Consider the following 21,069-nt stretch of genomic DNA (forward strand, 5'->3'; position numbering starts at 1 on the left):
ATATAAGGTGACAGTTGGGGGGTCGTCTTATACGCCGGTATATATTTTTAGTGTAACACATTTCTGGATGAATTGCAGGAAAGGGGTTATATATTTAACCCCTTTCCGACCATTCATCCTGCAATCGCGGGCAGCCCATTGCATTCAGTGGAACCTGCTGTATTGCCGCTCCATTGAATTCAATGGGCAAACATCGTTCTTCTCTGCTACAGCTGTTACAGCTGTGGCAGAGGAGAACGATCTTTATGCTGACAGTGGGGGGGGGGGGCACTCTTGCCGCTATTGTGGCTTAATAGTGGGACCTGTGAACTTGAGATGCAGCCCACCATGTAGCCCCTCGCCTGCCCTATCCGTCACTGTGTCATTCCCATCACTTTCTTGAATTGCCCAGATTTTCACACATGAAAACCTTAGCGAGCATCGGCGAAATACAAAAATGTTCGGGTCGCCCATTGACTTCAATGGGGTTCGTTATTCGAAACGAACACCCGGACATCGCGGGAAGTTCGTTCCGGATAACGAACACCCGAACATTTTGGTGTTCGCTCATCTCTAGTCTAGAGTTTATATATACAAATAAACAAGGACTGTTGCTTGACAATTTATTAGAAAGTAATGCACATTACACATGAACCATAAATACATACACATATTAATCAATCATTAGATTACACCATATACAATGATTAGACTTGGGTCAGAACAGATGGGCTTCCAGTTCTTAGCAGCAATTTGTTGTGTGACCATAACACCCTGGGCTCAACTGAATTGGAGGTTTGAGCAGTAAACCTGTTTGCTGATTATAACTAGCTAGAGCTTAGGACTGTATACTGTGCCACATGAGGCTCCTTGTCTAAAGGGACCCTTAGGCTGGGTTCACACGGGGTAGAATATCCATGCAGAATGTCCGCACAGCAATTCCGCCCGCGGCTCCTAATCCTGGGAAAAGACAGCGAATTGGACAATATTTTGCAAAAATCTCATCCACACGTTGCTGCCAAGTCGCGTGAAAATGGACATGCGGCGCGGAAAGTAAAGACACAGTATGTGAATTCTTTTTTCATTTCCGCAGAGGCCTCTCTTTATGGGGAGAGACAGCCGCAGTAGAAATGCAGGCAGCGAAACTGCTTCCAAACCCGTGGCTTAAGGCCTCGGGGTTTGAAGCTGCGCTTATCCCATGGAAATCTTGCACTTTTTCGGTGTGGTCATCTCTGCGAGATTTCCGTGGGATTTACATCCGGTGTGACCCCAGCCAAAGTTGGGCTTCCATTTTAGACAAACTGAGAGAGATGATCTACCCACACTGGAGCGTATCTATGTAGTGCTGATAGCAGCAGTTACTTTGTATCATAGCTATTCCTATAGGCCCTCTAGTCCTTTCTAAAACTGTCCACAACACTTCCATATAAAACACTTTCCTATAAATGTGCACATTCAAATTAGGAGCCTGCTTGTTTACTGCCATAGGATAAACTACAACCAGACACCTCTATTGCTGTTTATCTCATGGTGAAACAAAGGATTGTTAATCTAACATATCCCTGATCCTATTCTTCTCCTCACCAGTAGATGTCAGTGGAAAGTTGAGCAGTTCTCCAGTTTACTGCAGTACTCAGGATGTGGGATGCTGAGTACTGTAAATCAATATATAGTATATAGGGCATATGTGTGATTAGATTCTGCTTGCTATTAGGTGCATAGAAACGTGCTGGTTTAGGCAGATCATTCCTTAAGCGGTCACTACTTTCAACAAACTTTGCATAAATCAGTGAACATAAGAAACCCTGTAATAGAGCTTATCAGAGTTCATTCTCAATTTTTCAGTCTCTTTTCCTACTGTCCCCATTACTCCTGAATTGTTCACGCACTGCTAAATCTATCTTGCTATCTTGAGTGATGAGATGGACTGTCAGCTACAATTATCAGATTACATGCTGCCATAGATGTATATGAAAGCAGCAGGAGCTGAGTGCAACAGAAGCCGACAGATGCACCTAGAAATGGTGCAGCAGCTAATAGTGTTTTACTGTGTCATAACTACTGAATTCACATCTACACTGTTCAGCATTGCTGTATAACTGCCTCCATGCTGCTGTTTCTCTGTAGCTAGGGATAGTGATAGTGGTGTAGGATCTGATCTTCTTTGTGTGCAGTGTACGAGAGATGACATAGCAGCTACTCTTTACCCTACCCATAACCTTAGGTAAAACTAAAAATTAGAAATGGAGCCTGTGGAGGGGAAAACTGCTTAAAAAATGTAGGATACATATATAATGACCACATATAGTTCTATTCCTCATGTACTTATGACAGAGTATACACCTTTAAAATCCCTTTTTTTAATTCATAAATGTATAGTTTTCAGCATGCACATTTCCAATTATGCCTACTATTCCACAACAATAGATACATTGTCATTGTATGGCACTTTTTACAATTGGACTACATGGAGACATTCTGTGTGTTACTGACTTCTTTTAACTATCAAACTACGCTGTAGTCCAAAGTAGTACAGTATGTTGAGATGCATGCAAGCTTGAGGACTACAGCTATCATGCAATAGTTAAAATCAATCAAGTCTATAGGCTGGGCCTAAAACACCCAGATATGGGCTTTACCTTTATGAGTGCACTTATTTAACAAATCGATGTAAGTCTTGCACATGTACACGCTTGTAAATGTTTCTTGATGTATTTCAATTTACAATAGAATATAAAGCTTCTACTTATTTAGGTTAAATAGGCAAGTACGAATACGTAGCTGTAAAAATACATAAATATATTATTTTTCTATATTATATTAGAGGAAAGACCATATAATACTTCAGGGATGAGGTCTAGATTTCATAATTTCTGAATTTCCGAAGGAGATCCGAGGGAGCCTCAGCAGACCAACGAAAGCGCAGAAGACAGTGAGTCATGTCAGAACTTCCTATTAAATGACAAAGAACAAACTGCTACTTTAGTGCATCCTGACAGTGCAAGTAATTAATCCAATATAATGACTTTTAAGGCTTATTCACGTGTTTAGGCTGCATTCCCACGAACGTATATTGGCTCGGTTTTGAGCTGATATACGTCGTCCTCATGTGCAGGGGGGGGGGAGGATGGAAGAGCCAGGAGCAGGAACTGAGCTCCCGCCCCCTCTCTGCCTCCTCTCCGCCCCTCTGCACTGTTTGCAATGGAGAGAGCCGGGATGGGGGTGGGGCTAATTCTCAGAACTTGGCCCCGCCCCCATCCCACCTCCTTTCATTGCAAATAGTGCAGAGAGTCACAGTTACTGAAAATGATTAGAGGCTCCTGTCACAAAGTTATAATAGAGATCACAGCTTATCCTCCAGACTGTATACTTATGGGCGGTAGCTTATTTGGGTAAATATATAGAAGGTATTGAAACTGTCCACCAAGCATGCAGAATGGTACAGCCTCTAGCTAATGCTGTACTGATTTTTTTAAACCAAAATATCTCAACATCAAGATGGTGCCTGATACATATCGAACAGGAGGCTGCATTGCAAGGAGCTAGCTGCAATACACAGAGAAGACCTCCAAAGTGTGACAGGCAATCAGGGGAGGGGAGTATTGATAGAAAAAAATGTGTTTTTGCTAGATTGGCCCTTTTAAATTCTTTCAGGATAGAAGGAAAGGTGACGTAGAGGAGGATTATGTTGTGATTGTGTTCCTAACCACGGACACGCTAAAGACACTCATTATCACCCTCATCCACTCCCGACTCCACTACTTCAACTTGATATTCATTGGCCTTCCCTGCACCAGACTCTCCACTCTCCAATCCATACTAAACGCAGCAGCTAGACTCATTTTTCTATCCAGCCATCTCTCAGACGCCTCTGCACTATACCAGTCACTGCATTGGCTGCCCATTCACTGCAGAACTAAATTTAAACTCCTTACCCACAAAGCTCTCCTTGGTGCCATGCCACAGTACATCGCTTCCCTCCGGTCTATTCACCACCTAGCCCGCACACTCCTATCAGCTAACACACTCAGACTAAATACCCCTCTAATACGAACCTCGCATGCTCGCCTACAGAACTTCACCAGAGCAGTACCCATCCTCTGGAACGCTCTACCCCAAGGTATCCGGACAATTCCCGATGCACGAAACTTCAGACGTGCCTTAAAAATGCACCTCTTTAGGGAGGCATACCAAATCTTCTGACCTAGTCTCCCTGCCCCTCACTATAGGTCCCCACACCTTTCACCCTGCCCATCGCATACGACCTCTACTCCTGCACCTCCTCACCGCCCTCACCTCGTTTGCTTCCTAATAACTGCATTCCGCAAGTAATTCCCATCCTGCCTGTGTTCCCCCATGCCTCATCTCCCTTCCTTGTACCTCCTGTATTACCCCCAGCCCATTTCTTTTAAACTGATTGTATACCACATGTAATTGTTGTATTGTCTGTGTTCTTCCATGCCTGAAAGCACTGTGGAATAAGTTGGCGCTATACAAATAAAGATTATTTTTATTATTTATTATTATGATGTGCAAGAAGTCATACATTAAAGAGTTTGTAGTGTTGTAGACCTATTTGCAGTCTAAGGGCTCAGTCACACGGGCGCATCGGTGCCCATGTTACTGCAGGTAGCAGACGGCCGTACCTGAAGATGGACGTCTCTCTGCAGCACCGGAGGAAAGAACATGTGACCGGCTTCATTGCCGGACATGTGTTCTTTCATCAGCGCTGCAGAGAGACGTCCGTCTTCAGGTACGGCCGTCTTCTTTCTGCAGTAATGGCTCAGATCAATGTATGGTTCTTCATTATAAGAATATACTATAAGACTGAAGGTATATATCCTTACCTTATGACATTATTGGTGAATAGTACTATATATGCATTTACTATCATCAAAGTAGAATTATACAGGGCTATGATTTTGGGAACAAAGAGAGGACACAAGCCAATCTAAGTGTGGTCATCAAAAAACAAAAAAAAACAATGAATCCTATAAAATTGTATTCTGGAATCCACTCGAGTAGTTACATGAAAAATGTTCATTTTTCTAGACTACTAGTAAAAAGGGAAGATATGCTCTTGTGTGGTGTAATGCTACCAGATCGTTATAAGGTGTACACTATCCTACCAAAAGTAATTAGACACCTGAGCCAAAATCAGAAGTAGTGTATATTTACATATGGTAATACTTAGTGGGGCTCCATTGGCATTGGATACTCTTCATGTAACGTCTGATACACATCAGACACTGTTCATATTTCCTGACCCGGCATGTTCAGTAGGGTTCAGGTCTGGACTTTGTGCAAGCCAGTCCAGTCAAGGAACAGGCATATCCTCAAACCAACATAAAACAGCATTAAATTTGTGACAAGGCACGTTGTCTTGCTGGAAGTATTGCTGTTCATTCCCAGAGTATTGCCATATTATTTGCAGTACAATATTATCAAGAATGCCAAGATACACCTCCATGTTCATGGTTCTTACCACTACAACCAATGGACCAAGAGCATGCCACGTAAAACATCTCCTGACCATAATGGAACCTCTGTCGTACTTAAAGAGATTCTGTCTCCAGGTTCATGAAGTATGAATTGGAGCTGATCTCTGAGTCATGGAGGCAGGCATAATGCCAAGTGACAGCTCTCTCCCTATACCCAACAGGGGCGAGTGCTGTCAATCTGTGTGATACAGGTAGGGAGAAGTAGACACAGCTTGCCTCCATGACTTGGAGCTCAGCTCTGAGTCAAACCTTATGAATCTGGTGACAGAATTCCTTTAACTATTGGTACAAAACCCTCAGACAAAAGGCATTCCCCAGGCTTATCCATCTGGTGTGAAGGTGGAGTAGTGCGATTCATCACTGCATAGAATGTTCTTCCATTGCTCAACTGTCCAATGAAGATGCTCCTTGCACCACTGTAGACTGTCCGACGCACTGTGCTTTATGATGGATAGCTTGTGTGCAATAATCCATATATTCAACAGTATGCACTTCCTATCATAAACTATGGCTGGCACCTCAAAGGGTCTGCATCTTATGTAGCATGGTTTAATGGTTTACCACACGTGAGATGCTAATAAGACACAATCCATTCTACTGACAGGGGTGTCCAAATATTTTTGGGAGGATAATGTATGTACATGTTCACAACCATCTTTGGTAAGTTAGCAAGCAATAGGGAACAGATAGAAACGAGTAGTGAGTATGACTGCAGGATCAGAATATACAGGGTTTGTTTGCTGTCTTTTACCTTGGAATCACATAGGTCCACTGGCGTAACTATAGGGGATACAGTTGCACTCGGGCCCAGGAGCCTTAGGCGGCCCATAAGGCCTCTCTTCTCCATATAGGGAGCCCAGTACTATGAATAAAGCATTATAGTTGGGGGCCCTGTTACAGGTTTTGCATTGGGGCCCAGGAGTTTCAAGTTATGCCTTTGCATTAAGGGGTTTAGAGAAGTTGGGGGGCCCCAAGATAAACTTTTGCACTTGGGCCCATGAGCCTTTAGTTACACCCCTACATAGGTATATATGGAAACTAGAAATACATTATGCTAAGAAGTTTTTAATCAAGACAATTTGTAGTGAAGCTTCATTATTTCTCTTGTAGCAATAGATAAAAATTGGTTGCAAAAGTGGACATTTAATGACAGCCATATACTGTAAGATGGAAGGCTACTCTGACATCTATGAGCAATGACATCTTCTTGTCCTTAGATACCACCCTCCAGCACTACAGTACAATAAGTGTCACAACCATCTGTTTTCTATGTACATAATGATACAAACATTCTCCGACTTGCCGATTCGTCTCCTTGGGTGACAGGAAGCAGATCAGAAGAACTAGATTCATTGTGAATGTTAGGCACTTACTGCCTACATCACTGTTAGTATGTTTCCATGAAGCCCTGTGATTAGACCGCTTATAGAAAAGAAATGGAAGTACCAAACTCCTAACTAATCAGATTAGATTGGGTAGTTGCATTGTGTTTGCTACATTGGATCAATTGGTTTTTTACCATGTTCCTACATCTACGGCTCATCCTCCTTACTGCTGTTCTTTTGCTAGTAACCCAATTACTGCAAGACAGCCAAAGAGAATCGACTTTCTTAACAATGTTATTTTGACTTTTAACTTTGCTTCGTGCTTCAAGGAAGAACAGACATACAGTGTATCAGTAATAAAGCACTAGTAATTCACGTCCAAAGGGTGACATTTAAGAAGGACTTTCCACAAGTCAAGCATCAGTTTAAAGACCACATCGACTGAACACTTAATTTAATTGTGCTGTTACCTTCAGGACTTTTAGGCGACAGCAAATCAATATCTTCTGGTGTTTTCTTCAATACAAGATCCTCGTTTTCATCGCTGATCTGTTTTTTCTTTTCTTCTGAGTTAAATGAAATGTCATCATGTGTTTCACTTGAAGATTTATCTGGTGCTTCCAGCATTGCTTCCTTCTTGTTTTTCACAGCCCAGTGCATTGACTAAAATACAAATGATTTATAATAAAAATTATGTCAAATGTTTGGGTCTGGATATTCAATCTTCTGTATGGTGTAGTCATGATTTCCTTAACCCTTTCCAATCCACTGTCTGACGTCTTAAGACATTATGATTTAAGGCTGTATAGCCCCGATGTTGAAAGATGCTCGTCGGGGTTCTCTTACTGTATATTGCCAGCCTCTGCTGTCTGAGCCTATCCAACGTGTCACCTCATGCAGTACTGGCTTTAGCCAGCATATAGCGCCGTTGTATAACGGCAGAAAAAGAGTAAGGTCCTTAGGAAAACCAGGATACAAATTGGATTGGAAAAGGTTAATATTATCCATCTAGCTCTCTCCTACCTCCATTCTCTCACAGACCTCGATGTATACCTATCACATATTTATGGCATATCCTTTTGTTATGGAAATACCCCTTTAATTTCCATTGAATTGGTCTATGTGCTATTTGTTTAGCGCCAACCTATTCCGCAGCACTTATCTACAATTAGACAATTTTATGGACGAACGTATCCAATATTGTACATTTCTTTCTACTATGCTCGTCTTCTAGTTGTAATAACATTGATTCCTCCCATAACAGGATCCTCAAGATGTCACTAAGCAATAGCGAACTAATTAATCTTGCTGTCTGATGTTGGGCCAATTCTTTATCATACAGAACCTAATAACTTTTTATAGCTCCTTCGACAGAAAAAGCCTCTAAGCATTTCCTGTTTTAAACAATTGGGATCGGCAGCTTTGAATGCGCCTATGCTTGCTTGAAGCAATGAAGCCATAAGTTTGACTCTAACCATAAAAGACATCTACATGGAGACTCAATGGGGGCATGTTTATTTAGGCCAACGTTTCATACACCAGTTGAAGTAAACTATAGTAAAAGCCTCTTAAAAAAAATTGTCACATCTGAGAACACCTCCTTGTGCCAGATGGAAACCTACACCAACTACAGGCTGACATAGGGTTCTGCTACAATGTATACCATTTTCTGTCATACATCATAGCAAATAGTATGGGCATATGGCCGCGTCCCCTAAAGCTATGCCCCGCCCTCTTTTTGAAATACTGGTGGAGCTCGGCATGAAAGCTCAAAAAGTCCCCATTTTTGTGAATGGAACAAAATTGCATAATTTGTAAGCTTGAAACCAGCATATAAAGCATGATGTATATGCCTCAATGTTCTTCCCAGGCTAGCTTGAGTGTTCTCTGGGTTCTTCAGTTTTCTTTCACACTAACTGACCCTAGCATTACTGCATGTTTCTTTATAGGAAGATACTAAATAATGATATAGTTTCAGTAAGGCCGCATGCACATGGCAGAGGTGGATTCCGCATGTAGAATCCTGCAGTGGAATTCAGTCCTGACCATGGCTGGCAACCCTGCGTACCTGTTGTTGTCTTCTGGTACTGAGGATGGTCCACAGAAAAATGGAGCATGCTGCTATTTTCCGCTTGCGTGCATGAAAAATCACTTTGCCATAGCATGCTATGGGTGATATTTGCTGCAAAATCCGGAGGCGGACGCCTTCCGCGGATTTCACAATTCAAATCTGCCCGTGTGCATGAGGCCTTATACAGGGCTATTCAAAAAGGAGCACATTTGGGGGTTTAATTACAAACAAGCAACAAAAGACAAGTACACAATCCACACATCACTGAGAGGAGGAAGGTTTAAAGTTTATGAAATACCAGTAAGTTCCATTTTCTACCACACCGCATCACTGTTTCTTGTTTATAGAAAATTGGCAAAACCATGAGGGAAAAATCATTTTGTGTGCTTCGGTTTGCAAAGTGTGAATCCATTGTTCAATGTGAATTCTGGGGTTGATTCCAAAAACAGCTGCCTTGTAAGAAGCAAATTCACCAGTGGCACTGAAAATTTGTGGAACTAGCTTGCATATGTAATCAGAAAAGCACTGGTTGCCCATGCACCTCAATGACCTCAGACACCTGCAGCAGAAAATGGAACTTACTGATAAGTTTTTAAAAACTTTGAATCTTCCTCTTTCCAGTGATGTGTGGATTGTGTACTTGTCTTTTGTAGATTGTTTGTAATGAAATCCCCAAATCTGCTCCTTCTTTTTGAATAGCCCTGTGTAATGAGCTGTCACTGACATAAAACAATGTTTCCTGTTAGATATATAACATCACCGTATTCCATAGCACTGTAGGTAGTCATTATGCACATCAGTTGAGCCACACACACTGTAGGGCCCATTTCATGTTTTGGAAGTGGGGAAAATCCAATGTTCAACAAAGGAAGAACACAACTGACTTTTACAGATGTTGGCCTTGCTTAGATTTGAACCCAGGACCCCAATGCTGCAAGTGAGATCCACGCAGCTACCTTGTAACCTATGCTATACAGGAGAACACATTGATCAATATAATAAGTGGAAGTTTATGATTGCTTGGTTTACCGATAATTCCTGCTCCATTATACCTGCCTGAGCTCCAAGCTCTACATATAGTTGGCAATTAACAGTAACCCACATGGAATAGTCATAAAAGGAGACAGAATAAATCAAAGAGCAAAAGGTTATCATAGAATAACAGCCCCTATGTATAATACTACAAAGCTCGGATTAGGAAATATTTACTTACAACTTTCCAAGATTCAGGATGTTGAAACCATTTAATCAAAACAAATCATTGCGAAATGGCACATGTTGCATTCATAACAAACATGTCGTAATAGAACGCCATCCACGCATGGAATGTTATTGCTTGTGTTCAGTACGAAAAAAAAATTAGGTTTCCTATCTTCTGATTTCAATTACTTGAGACTATATTTTCCGTCATCCCCCATTGAACGCTATTGTATGCTCTGTCACATGACAAGCGTGACTTCTTGCAAACATGTTTATAAGCTAAAAGCCAGACAGCATGGAGTCTCATTATGTTTGTGGTTAAACTAGGCTCATTCCCTTTCCCGCTGTCATATACTTCAGGCTCATTGTGATTTTCCAGAATGCTCCATGTTATGTTCCTCCTCCATATAAGACAACCTACCATTTTTAATGAATCATTCAGGGCTTCCCATTGTGTAAATGGAATCATGATTTTACTCCGTCTCCAATAGTCATAATGTGCACGAGTCTCCTCATTGGTTAGGGTGTCTTTGGCTTGCTGAAGTTTTTGAAACTCTTCCACTAGAAAATAATAGATGTAGGTGTTGAGAATCAAATTAAGATTCAGAATATCTTTATAATCAGACTACATATTGGAGATGTTATCGTAGATAATATTTCCCTTTATACACGCGGACACGAGAACAGATTGTCATGTTAGATGGTTCTTTTTAGATTAGAATATCCATATAATATCTAACCAAAGTTTACAGCAACTTCAATACCTCTGGTATCAGGGCAGAATCCTGTTCTGGGACAGGAGGGTTGGCAGAGGTATATTACTTGTACTTGATCTTAACATAGTAACATAGGATATTAGGCTGCAAAAAGACATACGTCCATCCAGTTCAGCCTATTTTTACCCCCACCCCCCTAATGTTGATCCAGAAAAAGGCAAAAAAAAATTCCTTCCCAACTCCCAATCTGGCAATCAGAATAATCCCCAGATGACAGACTCTTCTGAAGTAATCAATGACTATAACATGTAATATTGTATTGCTCAAGAAAGGCGTCCAGGCCCCTCTTGTACTCTTTTAGTGAGTTTGCGCTCACCACATCCTCGGGCAGAGAGTTCCATACTCTCACTGCTCTTGCAGTAAAGAACCCCTTCTATGTCGGTGTAGAAACCTTCTTTCCTCTAGACGTAGAGGGCGCCCCCTTGTTTACAGCCACAGTACTTGGTATAAATAGATTGTGGGAGATATCTCTGTAGTAACTCTTGATATATTTATACATCTTCTTGGTGGGCCCACCATTCTGCCAGTTCTGGGTCCCATTTTTGTGTGGCCAAGATAGCTACCACTATTTTCTAACTATACTATAAACTGGTCTGTGATTGGCCACCACTGATCACAGCAGCACTGGCCAATCTCAGAGCAGGTATAGTGCATTGGTAGTCCTAACACTACCTTTGTACTATAGGTGATTAAGTAGTCTAAAGATGGAGGTAGCCATATTGGCTGTTCAATAATGGAAACCAGAACTGGCATTACGGAGGAAGGGGTGAGCAAATGAAGTATAGGGTATACAGCCCCTTACATCTTCGATCCCGGGAAATAATTTTGTCTCGAGACTGGAGGGTTACTTTAACTAAACAGTCCCCTGAAGTTTCAATTAGGAGCCAATATCTTCTTCAACTAGCCAATATCTAGTCATGCTTCTTGGCTGCATTGAATATAGAGATGGTACAAGTCATTTTCGACTGGCACTTCCGAAGGCTATTGAGTGGGTGCAGTCATGCCCCCTATTTCCTTTTCTAGGGCAAAATACAGACAGCTACAAAGTGGTTTCTTTGCTTTTCTGAGGAGCAGTGGTATAGGATTGATTATCTTTATTATACACCTGGGTAAGAAGATATCAAGGGGCTCTTCAGGTCTCTTTTTTCTCTAGAAACAATTGCACTCTTTTCCATGGGGTGCTTCAAATATTGCAGCCCATCTCAATTAAGTCTGTTTTTTCTATTCCCCTTTCAAAATGTTTTTGGCTAGCTAGTCACATATTGGCTCTCATATGTAAAAACAAAAAGCATTTGTTGCTCATAACAACCAAGAATCCAACTTTTAAAAGCAATCTGATTGGTTACTATGGGCAATACTAACACTTTTTACTAGAACATCTTTTATACATGAAAGTCGTTGTCTCTTATTACAATGAAATAATTAAATACCTGCTTTTCGATTTCCGGGATGTTTGTCAGGATGGCAATCAAGAGCTTTAACTTTATATTCTGCAATGATTTGTTCAACCTGATGGAAAAACATACAGAGTAATTTGCTTGTGACGTCTTTCTCTGTCGTTCTGACTATTGATATAAGAATGAGCCTTACACTATCTGACAATGATCTGCTATTCCCTAGAGCAGCCTGCCGTGATTCATCTTCCGCTTCTCAGTCTTTTGTTATTACAGCCATGTTTTCCCTTAGTCACCCTTACCTACCTGATAACCGCTGTAGAGTTTAAAGCTGCAGAATTAATTACTACTGTCAACAGTGGAGAAGATAGACGAATACACATTTTCAGGATTTGCTTTGCACCACTGTTTTTCTGAACCCTCTTTTAGTGTTCATTCATTTTATTACCAAATTGAAACGAAGTAATACAGAACCAGTTTTTAATAAGCAGCGGTATACATAAAACACATCTGAAAAGCTCTCGTTATATACAGTAACACTTTTTGAAGCAGATGTCATAGTCAATAAAACAATAATGTGATTACTAACCTACCTAACCCGATAATTCCATGTACTTTGCTACCATAATTCCTAGGTAACACATTCACTGTCTTGGGGTCATATTGGACTCGGAGCTCTCCTCTGAGATATATTCAATCTCTTGCACACTTATCTCAGCTGCACCTGAAAAACATCTCCAAAGTCTCCCTTTTTATTACTCTGGAAATAGCAAAAACTCTTCTTGTTGACTTAATTCATTCTCATCTTGATTACTGTAACTCCCTACTGATCAGTCTTTCTCTCACTAAACTCTTCCTTCTGAAATATACCGTATCCTGAATGTAGCAGTCAGCTCGTCTTTCTATTCAATCCCTACACTGATTCATTCCTCTATCCTTCGCAGCTCCCATTGATTTCAATGAGAGCTGCATCTGCAGTTGCAAGAACTGGCGGCTACACAGGGGTGAAGCAGCAGCTTTCTCTCCAATCCTTGCATGTAGTGGGGATGACAGTGGGCGCCCGCTCAGCTGATCGGCTGGGGTGCACTACTCGGGATTAACTATCGATGACCTATATTAAGGACAGATCATCAAAAGTATTTTTGCCTGGAAGATTCCCTTAAACTCCCATTCATAAGGCTCTCCTTAGTGCTGCCCTGTCCTATGTCTATCTACCTCCCAACCTGTGTAACTCTTCTCTATTCACTTATCTCCTAAATTCTCCCTCAGTAAAAGAAAGAATTAGGGCAAACCCTACTGCACATCCACCTACCACACAGCTATGGAGATGAAGAAATGAGAAAAGTGGTGCAAAAAGGGGGATGTGATAAGAAGAAAATGTAAAAGGTTTGAGGTATCCTTGATCACGATCTAGATCACATCACTTTGCCTTTTTTTACTGGTAATATCAAATTCACTGCTTCCACTCTCTTGTCGAAAGGAACAATTTTCATTTTTGCATCTATTTTCTCAGAATGCAGAGTAATTTCCTTGTTGGGTGTATATGCGGTAGAACTGAACATGTAACTATGGTACCTTCTGTTTTAAAGGGGTTCTGCTTTTTAGAATCTCTACTTGTTAGAAGTGTCCCTTAACAATAAACTAATCATAAAGTATGACCTTGCTAGGACCCTCAGTGGTCAACTGTAATCTATAGGGAAACCTGTCTGCGAATGTTGTATTTTCCTGCATGGCACTATTAGGGAAATTGAGGATCACAGAGTTGCCATTAAAATAAGTAGGTTGTGTATGTAATGTGGGACAGATCCTCCAGACCAGTGATTCCCAACCATGAGAATCTGTGTGCCATGAAAATCTGCCAAGGATGCCGCAACACCAGGAGCAGATTGGTTGCTCAGTCAACCATGAAAAATCCTGGTGCTTCGGTCTTGTGCTGGGGTCGCCCACAACTGCGGCTGCTACAGACATTCCCCTCCAGTTTATGAGGTGGTTGGGTGACCCTATAAAGTAAAAAAAGAAACATTATACTCACCTTCTTCCTTTTTCCTCCGATCCAGTCCTGCTTGACTTCTGGCTGTGCGGTCATGTGCTATGTGGTATATGACCGGTGTGGCCAATGGGACACAGTGGTCACGTGTGACCATGCAACCTGAAAGTCACGAAGGACTAATGTGGAAGAGCGGACTATTGGAGCAGAGCAGCTTAGATAGCAGAGGAGGGGAGTATATTGTTTCTTTTAATTATACAGAATAAGGGAGACCGGGGAAAACAAGAGGCAGCATTATTACTGACAGGACAAATGGAGCATTTTTAATGAAGGGGACAGTATGACAGAGCATTTTTAATGATTGGGAAATAAGGGGGATCATTATTCCTGATTAGGGCATTAATTACTACTGGGACCATTGAGAGGGGCACTATTACTATAGGGATCACAGGAATAACGGTAGTAAAATCAAACATCATGATAAGCTACATACGGTACCTAGCTATACCTGTTGACCACACATCTTTGATAGAAGTGCCTCATGGTAAAAAGATTTTTCACAAGGGTGCCCAAGGCTAAAAAGGTTGGGGAACACTGTCCCAGACTGTGAGATACTTTTTTTTTCTAAATCAAATTTGTGTTCCAAATTTAGACTTGGAATCATCCCAAATTTTGGAAAGTGTTTCATTTGTCATAATCCAAATGTATAGCTCTAGTTTTCTAAGCTCTCATAGTGATTAATCTAACAGCCAGCAAAAATAAATTAATAATATTGTGTATTATGCCACCACCTCAGAAGTCCTACTGAGTGAAGCCTCCACGAGCGTCTCCTGTTAAATAAGTTTTGTAGCGGAAAAGATGAAGGAACCTGTACCTGGAGATATTCTCTCCAGAAATGGTGAATGTGAAGATTCGCTTCTGCATCAAATTTTAAAGTAAACCATGTAGAAGGGAACCGTGTACCACCTACAGAGGGCCTTGTAACCTACTTCTGTAATAGATGTATTGCGTCCTAGATATGTTATAAAAAGCCAATCAGTAGGATCCATCATATTCCCTACAACTTATTCCCATTAACCCTTTCCAATCCAATTTGTATCCTGGTTTGCCTAGGGGGCTTACTCTTTTTCTGCCATTATACAATGGTGCTATCTGCTGGCTAAAGCCAGTACTGCATGAGGTGACATGTTGGATAGGCTCCGACAGCAGAGAGGCTGGCAATATACAATAAGAGAACCCTGACAGACATCTTCCAACATCATAGCTGTACAGCCTTAAATCATAATGTCTTCAGACGTCAGACAGTGGATTGGAGAGGGTTAAAGCATAAACATGTTCACCTCATGCTGAATGCCAGGCAGGCTAAACTGGCAAACCCAGTGGCATGACGATAAGTACCAAATAACCCATAATAATCAATTAGATTCCAAATATAACTACTGCTCTGTCTATTCAGTATGCAAGGTAAACACGTTGGTGTGCTGATGTGACCTGAATGAACAATCATCTGTTCCAGTTACCATAAATTTCAGCTTTCTAAATTAGATCCTTGGTCAATATAAAGGGGAAGTAATATGATGGCATGATAGCAGCTGTGAGACAACGGTGAAACTTTCATCACCCTTATCAGTGTAATGAATCATCTAAATCTTGTAGAAGACCATAATAACTAAAAATTGAGCTCTCATGCTTCTGATCCTAAAGGCTATGCACACTTTTGTACTGTTTTTTTCTTTTAATCAATGTATTTCTGGAAATTGAAACTTTTTGCTTATTTGGTTTCTATGCTTGTATTGTTTTCCAAGGTATTGCAAACTGAAGGATGGAAATCATAGCAAATTCTGGCAGTCAGTGTACACTGATTCCTTCCCTAGCCTGCTCCCCTTTTGTGAGCCCACATTTACTGCCTTTCCAATGAGCTATGAAGGAGAGCAGAGAAAACTACTATTTCAGAGGGCTGTGATTCACACCTGGTGAATTTCCTGCTCTTATCAGCAGCGGGTAGGAACAACACCAGCAGTTCCTCAGAGAGATAATGGAAATGTATGTAGTATTGAATGGGTGTGGTTATGCTTCACAGCCTCTGAAGAGGACAGGGAGAGCTGAGCTTGTGTGCTCTGAGGAGAGAAACCAGTTCATCAGAGCTGGGAATGTCCCCTAGCCATAAACGTGAATGTAGCAGAGCTTGTACACCAAGTATGAGGCTTTTTAAAATGCATGAGAAGAAAAATATAATTCAAAAAACAGACAAGTGCATCTTTTTTTTCTGTAGGGACTTACTGAGATATATGTGTATTGATTTTTCATGCACAAAGGCTTCCAAGGCCTTTAAAATTATGGGACCATTAGGAGGAAAGAAAGCTTTTCTCCACTTTTTTGAGTCAAAAGCACTGCTTTGCAGTTGGGATGTGTGATTATTTTCTATATTCTTATTTGAATGTTATAGGGGGCACCACTTCATAAGCTAAGAGGAGCTACAAATACTTTGAGCTATGAGATGAATGTATTAAGGTCCATTTACGATCCCCAACATTGTCCCTGTGTGCTGTTGCACAGGAGCTAGTATCGCTGGCTCGCTCACAGAGTGGCCAGCAAGGGGGTGGGGAGGCTGGAGGAGATTTCTCTCCTCGCACTCCCCGGCCCCTCTCCATTGACTTAATATAGTGGCCGTTCAGTAGTGAATGGCTGCTATTTACATTGAACGATCAGCTCATCGTCCATCGTTTAAGCAGCATAAACGATGGACAATGAGCAGATCAGTAATTGTTCAGTGTAAATAGCAACCGCTCAGTACTGAACGACCGCTATGTTAAGTTAATGGACAAGGGCGGGGGAGTGCGAGGAGAGAAATCTCCTGCAGTCTCCCCACTGTGAGCCAGTGATACTAGCTCCCGTGCAGCAGTATGAGAGTGAGTATTTGCGGGGACGAGTGTCGGGCATCGTTTGCCCAACATTCGTCCAGTCTAAATGGGCCTTAAGATTTCTAGGGGATGTAAACAATAAAAGTTACTATTCAGCATTGCCCCCTCCCCCACCTATTATTAAAACAAGGGCAGAGATAACAAGCTTGAAAAAGACCGCGGAGATCGAAACGTAGCTTTCTGCACATTATGGGAGAAGAAAAAACTTTGCACCAATATATGCTGCCTGGCTCTCTCCTTTCATAACTTCCATTTGGATACTTCTGAGGACTTGGCTTTGGATCCTCTTGCCTGGCTTTACATAGCTGACTGCTCGACCCAGAGTGGGTGATACAGTAGTGCTGCAGGTGCACTCTTCAATATACTGGGCATCGTTGGCCCAACATTCGTCCAGTCTAAAAGGCCCATAAGATTTGTAGGGGATGTAAACAAGAAAGTTTCTATTCAGCATTGCCCCCCCCCCCCACCACCACCACCACCTACTGTTAAAACAAGGGTTCCCACATATAATATGCTTGTGTAGAGCTACTTCAGATGAGAATATCCCTGCAAACCATTGAAGTCCTGAATACACTGTGTGAATCCTTTATTGCATTTGGGTGGGTGTATTCATTATTTTGTTGGGTCATTTTGACATCAAGATGAATAAGGCTAACTTCTCATGGGCAAGTGCAATATCAGCAGTGAATTACAGCCCAATACCATGCTCACCAACATGCAATTTCCATGTGTATGTGAGGCCTTTTTATATCAAAACCTCCTCACATCACTTCGGGGAAGTAGTGAACCGCTGCAGTGGCTGACTGCCACGGCGGAGGTTTGCGGAGTGTTTCCCATTGTCTTCAATGTGAAACCTTGCATCGTAGTCGCGTGCACCTAGCATGTGGTGTGATGCTGCCACTGGGCCCCGTTGAAAACAATGGGCAATGTCATGACATGCCCAAAGATGGAGATTAAAGGGGTTGTCCCGCGAAAGCAAGTGGGTCTATACACTTCTGTATGGCCATATTAATGCACTTTGTAATATACATCGTGCATTAAATATTGGCCATACAGAGGTTATACACTTACCCCCTCCGGTGTTGGCGTCCCCGTCTCCATGGCGCCGACCGAAGCCTTCTTCTGCCTGGATTAGACGCGCTTGCGCAGTCTGCCCTCTTCTGTCCGGCTCCGGCGTGCTCACGCCGCAGAGGTCTTCTGCGCATGCGCAGAAGACCTGTGCGGCGCGAGCACGCCGGAGCGGCTCCTTCAGCGCAAGCACGTCTAATCCAGGCAGAAGAAGGCTTCGGTCGGCGCCATGGAGACGGGGACGCCAACACCGGAGGGGGTAAGTGTATAACTTCTGTATGGCCAATATTTAATGCACGATGTATATTACAAAGTGCATTAATATGGCCATAGAGAAGTAATTAACCCCACTTGCTTTCGCGGGACAACCCATTTAAGTAATTGAGGCTCTGCAGCATGAATAGGTGCACCTATTCATGCTTCCGAGTCTCTATTACTTAATCTCCGCTGGAATACTCTGAAGACTTGGTTTGGGATCCTTTTGCTCGGCTTTGCATGGTTAACTGCCCAATCTGGAGTGGGTGATTGTGTGGTGCTGCAGGTGTACTCCTGTTGGACTGGACACGCCCAAAGATAGGACATGCTGCGATTCACTCATTTGTATGACCCCATTCAAAAAAGGCACAATTTTGTGAAAATCTTGTCTATGTGAAGCCAGCCTAAGAGTGGAATTATCTTTACATTGCACCCTTAGGCCTCCTTAACACGGGCGACACGGCATCACCATGCAATATTGCTGCATCTTCTTGTGGCAATACTGTGATTTTGTAGCGCTACAAAGTTGCATGTGATGCTACAAAGTCACGCGACTTTGTAACCTCATATGCGAGGATTGTCAGGGGGGCTTGATATATAAGCCCTACCCTGAAAATAAGCTTTAGCTGAAAGACAAAAAAAGTATACATCACCTTTCCTGTGCTGTCTGAGGCGCCGCAGCAGCTTCTCCCCAGGTCCCCGGACTGATCATCTTCTTCATCTTCTGGCCAGGATTCTGGCTGCTGGAAGCGCTGACTGTGATTGGCTGACGCTTAGCCAATCACAGCCAGTGCTCGATGAATTGGTTCAATCACTGCTATTCATCGAGCACTTGCTGTGATTGGCTAAGTGTCAGCCAATCACAGCCAGCGCTTCCAGGAGGCGAGGATTTTTCAATCCCTGGCCTGAAGATGAAGAAGAGAAGCAGTGCCAGGACCTGGGGAGAAGCTGCAGCGGAGAGCGTTTTCGTGCGATGCAACAGAGAGGAAGGCTCCATAGGGAAACAACGGCTACAAAACCTTGCGTATCGCCGGACCAGCGAGGTTTTTGTGTCGGGTTGTTGCATGCTACAAAACATCGCATGTGTGAAGGAACCCATAGGAAAGTATGGGCTTCTCATACATGTGATTTGTAGCATTGTAGCAACGCAACAAAATCGTGCGACTTTGTCGCCCATGTGAACGGGGCCTTACTGTCAAATATATCTTTGGTAAAGCTGTTATACTAGGTTGGATACATTAGAATAATAACATATAAATTCCATATTTATTAAAATAAAATATCTAAACACCACATAATAAGGTGACATATATGACATTTTTACTCACAGTATTAATTTTAGGTTTTATTATAGACTCATAAATGACTAGGAAAAACAATGTATACATTAAGTAGAAAATATCACCTGAGAACACAGCACTATTGTAACTGTATATTTTATGACATTACTCAAAAAAAAGAAAAAGAAATAATTCTAATAATTACATACAATGTTCAGAAATTGGTCTGAATGTCTAGAATTTATCAGAATTCTCAAGCATGTCATTAATATTAAGATATTGGATAACTATAAGAGTGTTTGATCAGAGGGACTTGTTTTTACTTACCTTCCAATTGCTAAATGGTTACATTGGCTTTATGCATGGATACAATATATGCTAAAAGTACATGCAACATCACAGATACTATGTATTATACACAACCACATCACAGCCTGCTTTGTAAAAAAATTTATCTAAATAGACATTTCCAAGCACATAATAAAAATAAGCTATAAGAAATAATTGGGTAACAGATAACGGATGGCGAGATGCATGCAGAAGAATAGATAAGATGGACACTGACCGTGGAGAGCTCATCGCAGCCCAGCAGAGTGTAATAATCCTCCCCTACAGCCTCCTCATTGCTATTTAGAAAAGCCTCCATCTGTATGACAGGATGAGCTGCTGACACCGGCTCTGCTTCCATTCACTTTCTAATGCTACAGGGGGCTCCAGCAGCTTTTATGTTAGATGGGCAGCTCCACACTTGTTGCTTGCTATTGGCACTTGGAGGGGGAGAGGCCGCTTCAGTCGCAGTGCAGACTGGGAGTTACAGTTAAAGGAAAAAACAAAACAGCTCACATCTGCTTATTATGTACAATATGAGAGGAAGCTGGTTTGTATTATACTCCTTCAGGAGGAGGTCATTGACTGGTAATAACCAGCAGGCCACAGGCATCTGCAAACATACAAGGTGCTTTTATTATTACACTGCGGGCGGTAATAACATTTTGCAATAGTAAAAGATGGAACATTGAGTAAAATGTGTGGTAGGTGTTTCTCGAAATCATCACATGCTGTAATCTCGCCCATACATGTTGCAATGTTTAGCATTCTAATGAAGAGACAGAAGCAGAAAAGTTTTTCAAAATAACAAACTTTATTTAAAGGGGTTTTATCGGAATGACACATTATCTTCTATCCACAGGATAAGGCATAACTTTGTGATCGTGGGGGTCTTACCATTGAGACCCCCACCGATCTGGAGAGCAGGACTCCCATGTCCCTTTCTCATGTCCTTATGGGGGTTGATTCTTACCCTGTAGTGATG

The 21,069-nt window shown here is 41.9% G+C and overlaps 1 protein-coding gene across 1 annotated transcript; it reads right to left on the reverse strand.

Moving 5' to 3' along the window:
- Positions 1-588: 588 nt before the first annotated feature.
- DNAJC12 (DnaJ heat shock protein family (Hsp40) member C12) lies at positions 589-20,479 on the reverse strand. The gene is made up of 5 exons (XM_066600686.1): positions 20,323-20,479; positions 12,283-12,361; positions 10,498-10,637; positions 7,276-7,468; positions 589-2,931 (listed from the first exon to the last, which is right to left on the reverse strand). Exons 1-5 carry the CDS (start codon positions 20,443-20,445, stop codon positions 2,837-2,839), a joined length of 630 nt encoding a protein of 209 aa, XP_066456783.1. The 5' UTR covers positions 20,446-20,479; the 3' UTR covers positions 589-2,836.
- Between the last annotated feature and the right edge of the window lie 590 nt (positions 20,480-21,069).

This window comes from Eleutherodactylus coqui, chromosome 4, assembly GCF_035609145.1.
Source record: "Eleutherodactylus coqui strain aEleCoq1 chromosome 4, aEleCoq1.hap1, whole genome shotgun sequence".
NCBI classification, from domain to species: Eukaryota; Metazoa; Chordata; class Amphibia; order Anura; family Eleutherodactylidae; genus Eleutherodactylus; species Eleutherodactylus coqui.

Bases quoted from the DNA above. Each gene is read 5' to 3' on its own strand.
- DNAJC12 (XM_066600686.1), bottom strand. From the start codon at position 20,445: ATGGAAGCAGAGCCGGTGTCAGCAGCTCATCCTGTCATACAGATGGAG. The intron at 12,362-20,322 runs GTCAGTGTCCAT...TTTTTCCATCAG, and splicing joins GCTGCGATGAGCTCTCCACG to GTTGAACAAATCATTGCAGA. The intron at 10,638-12,282 runs GTATTTAATTAT...ATTATTTTCTAG, and splicing joins TCCCGGAAATCGAAAAGCAG to TGGAAGAGTTTCAAAAACTT.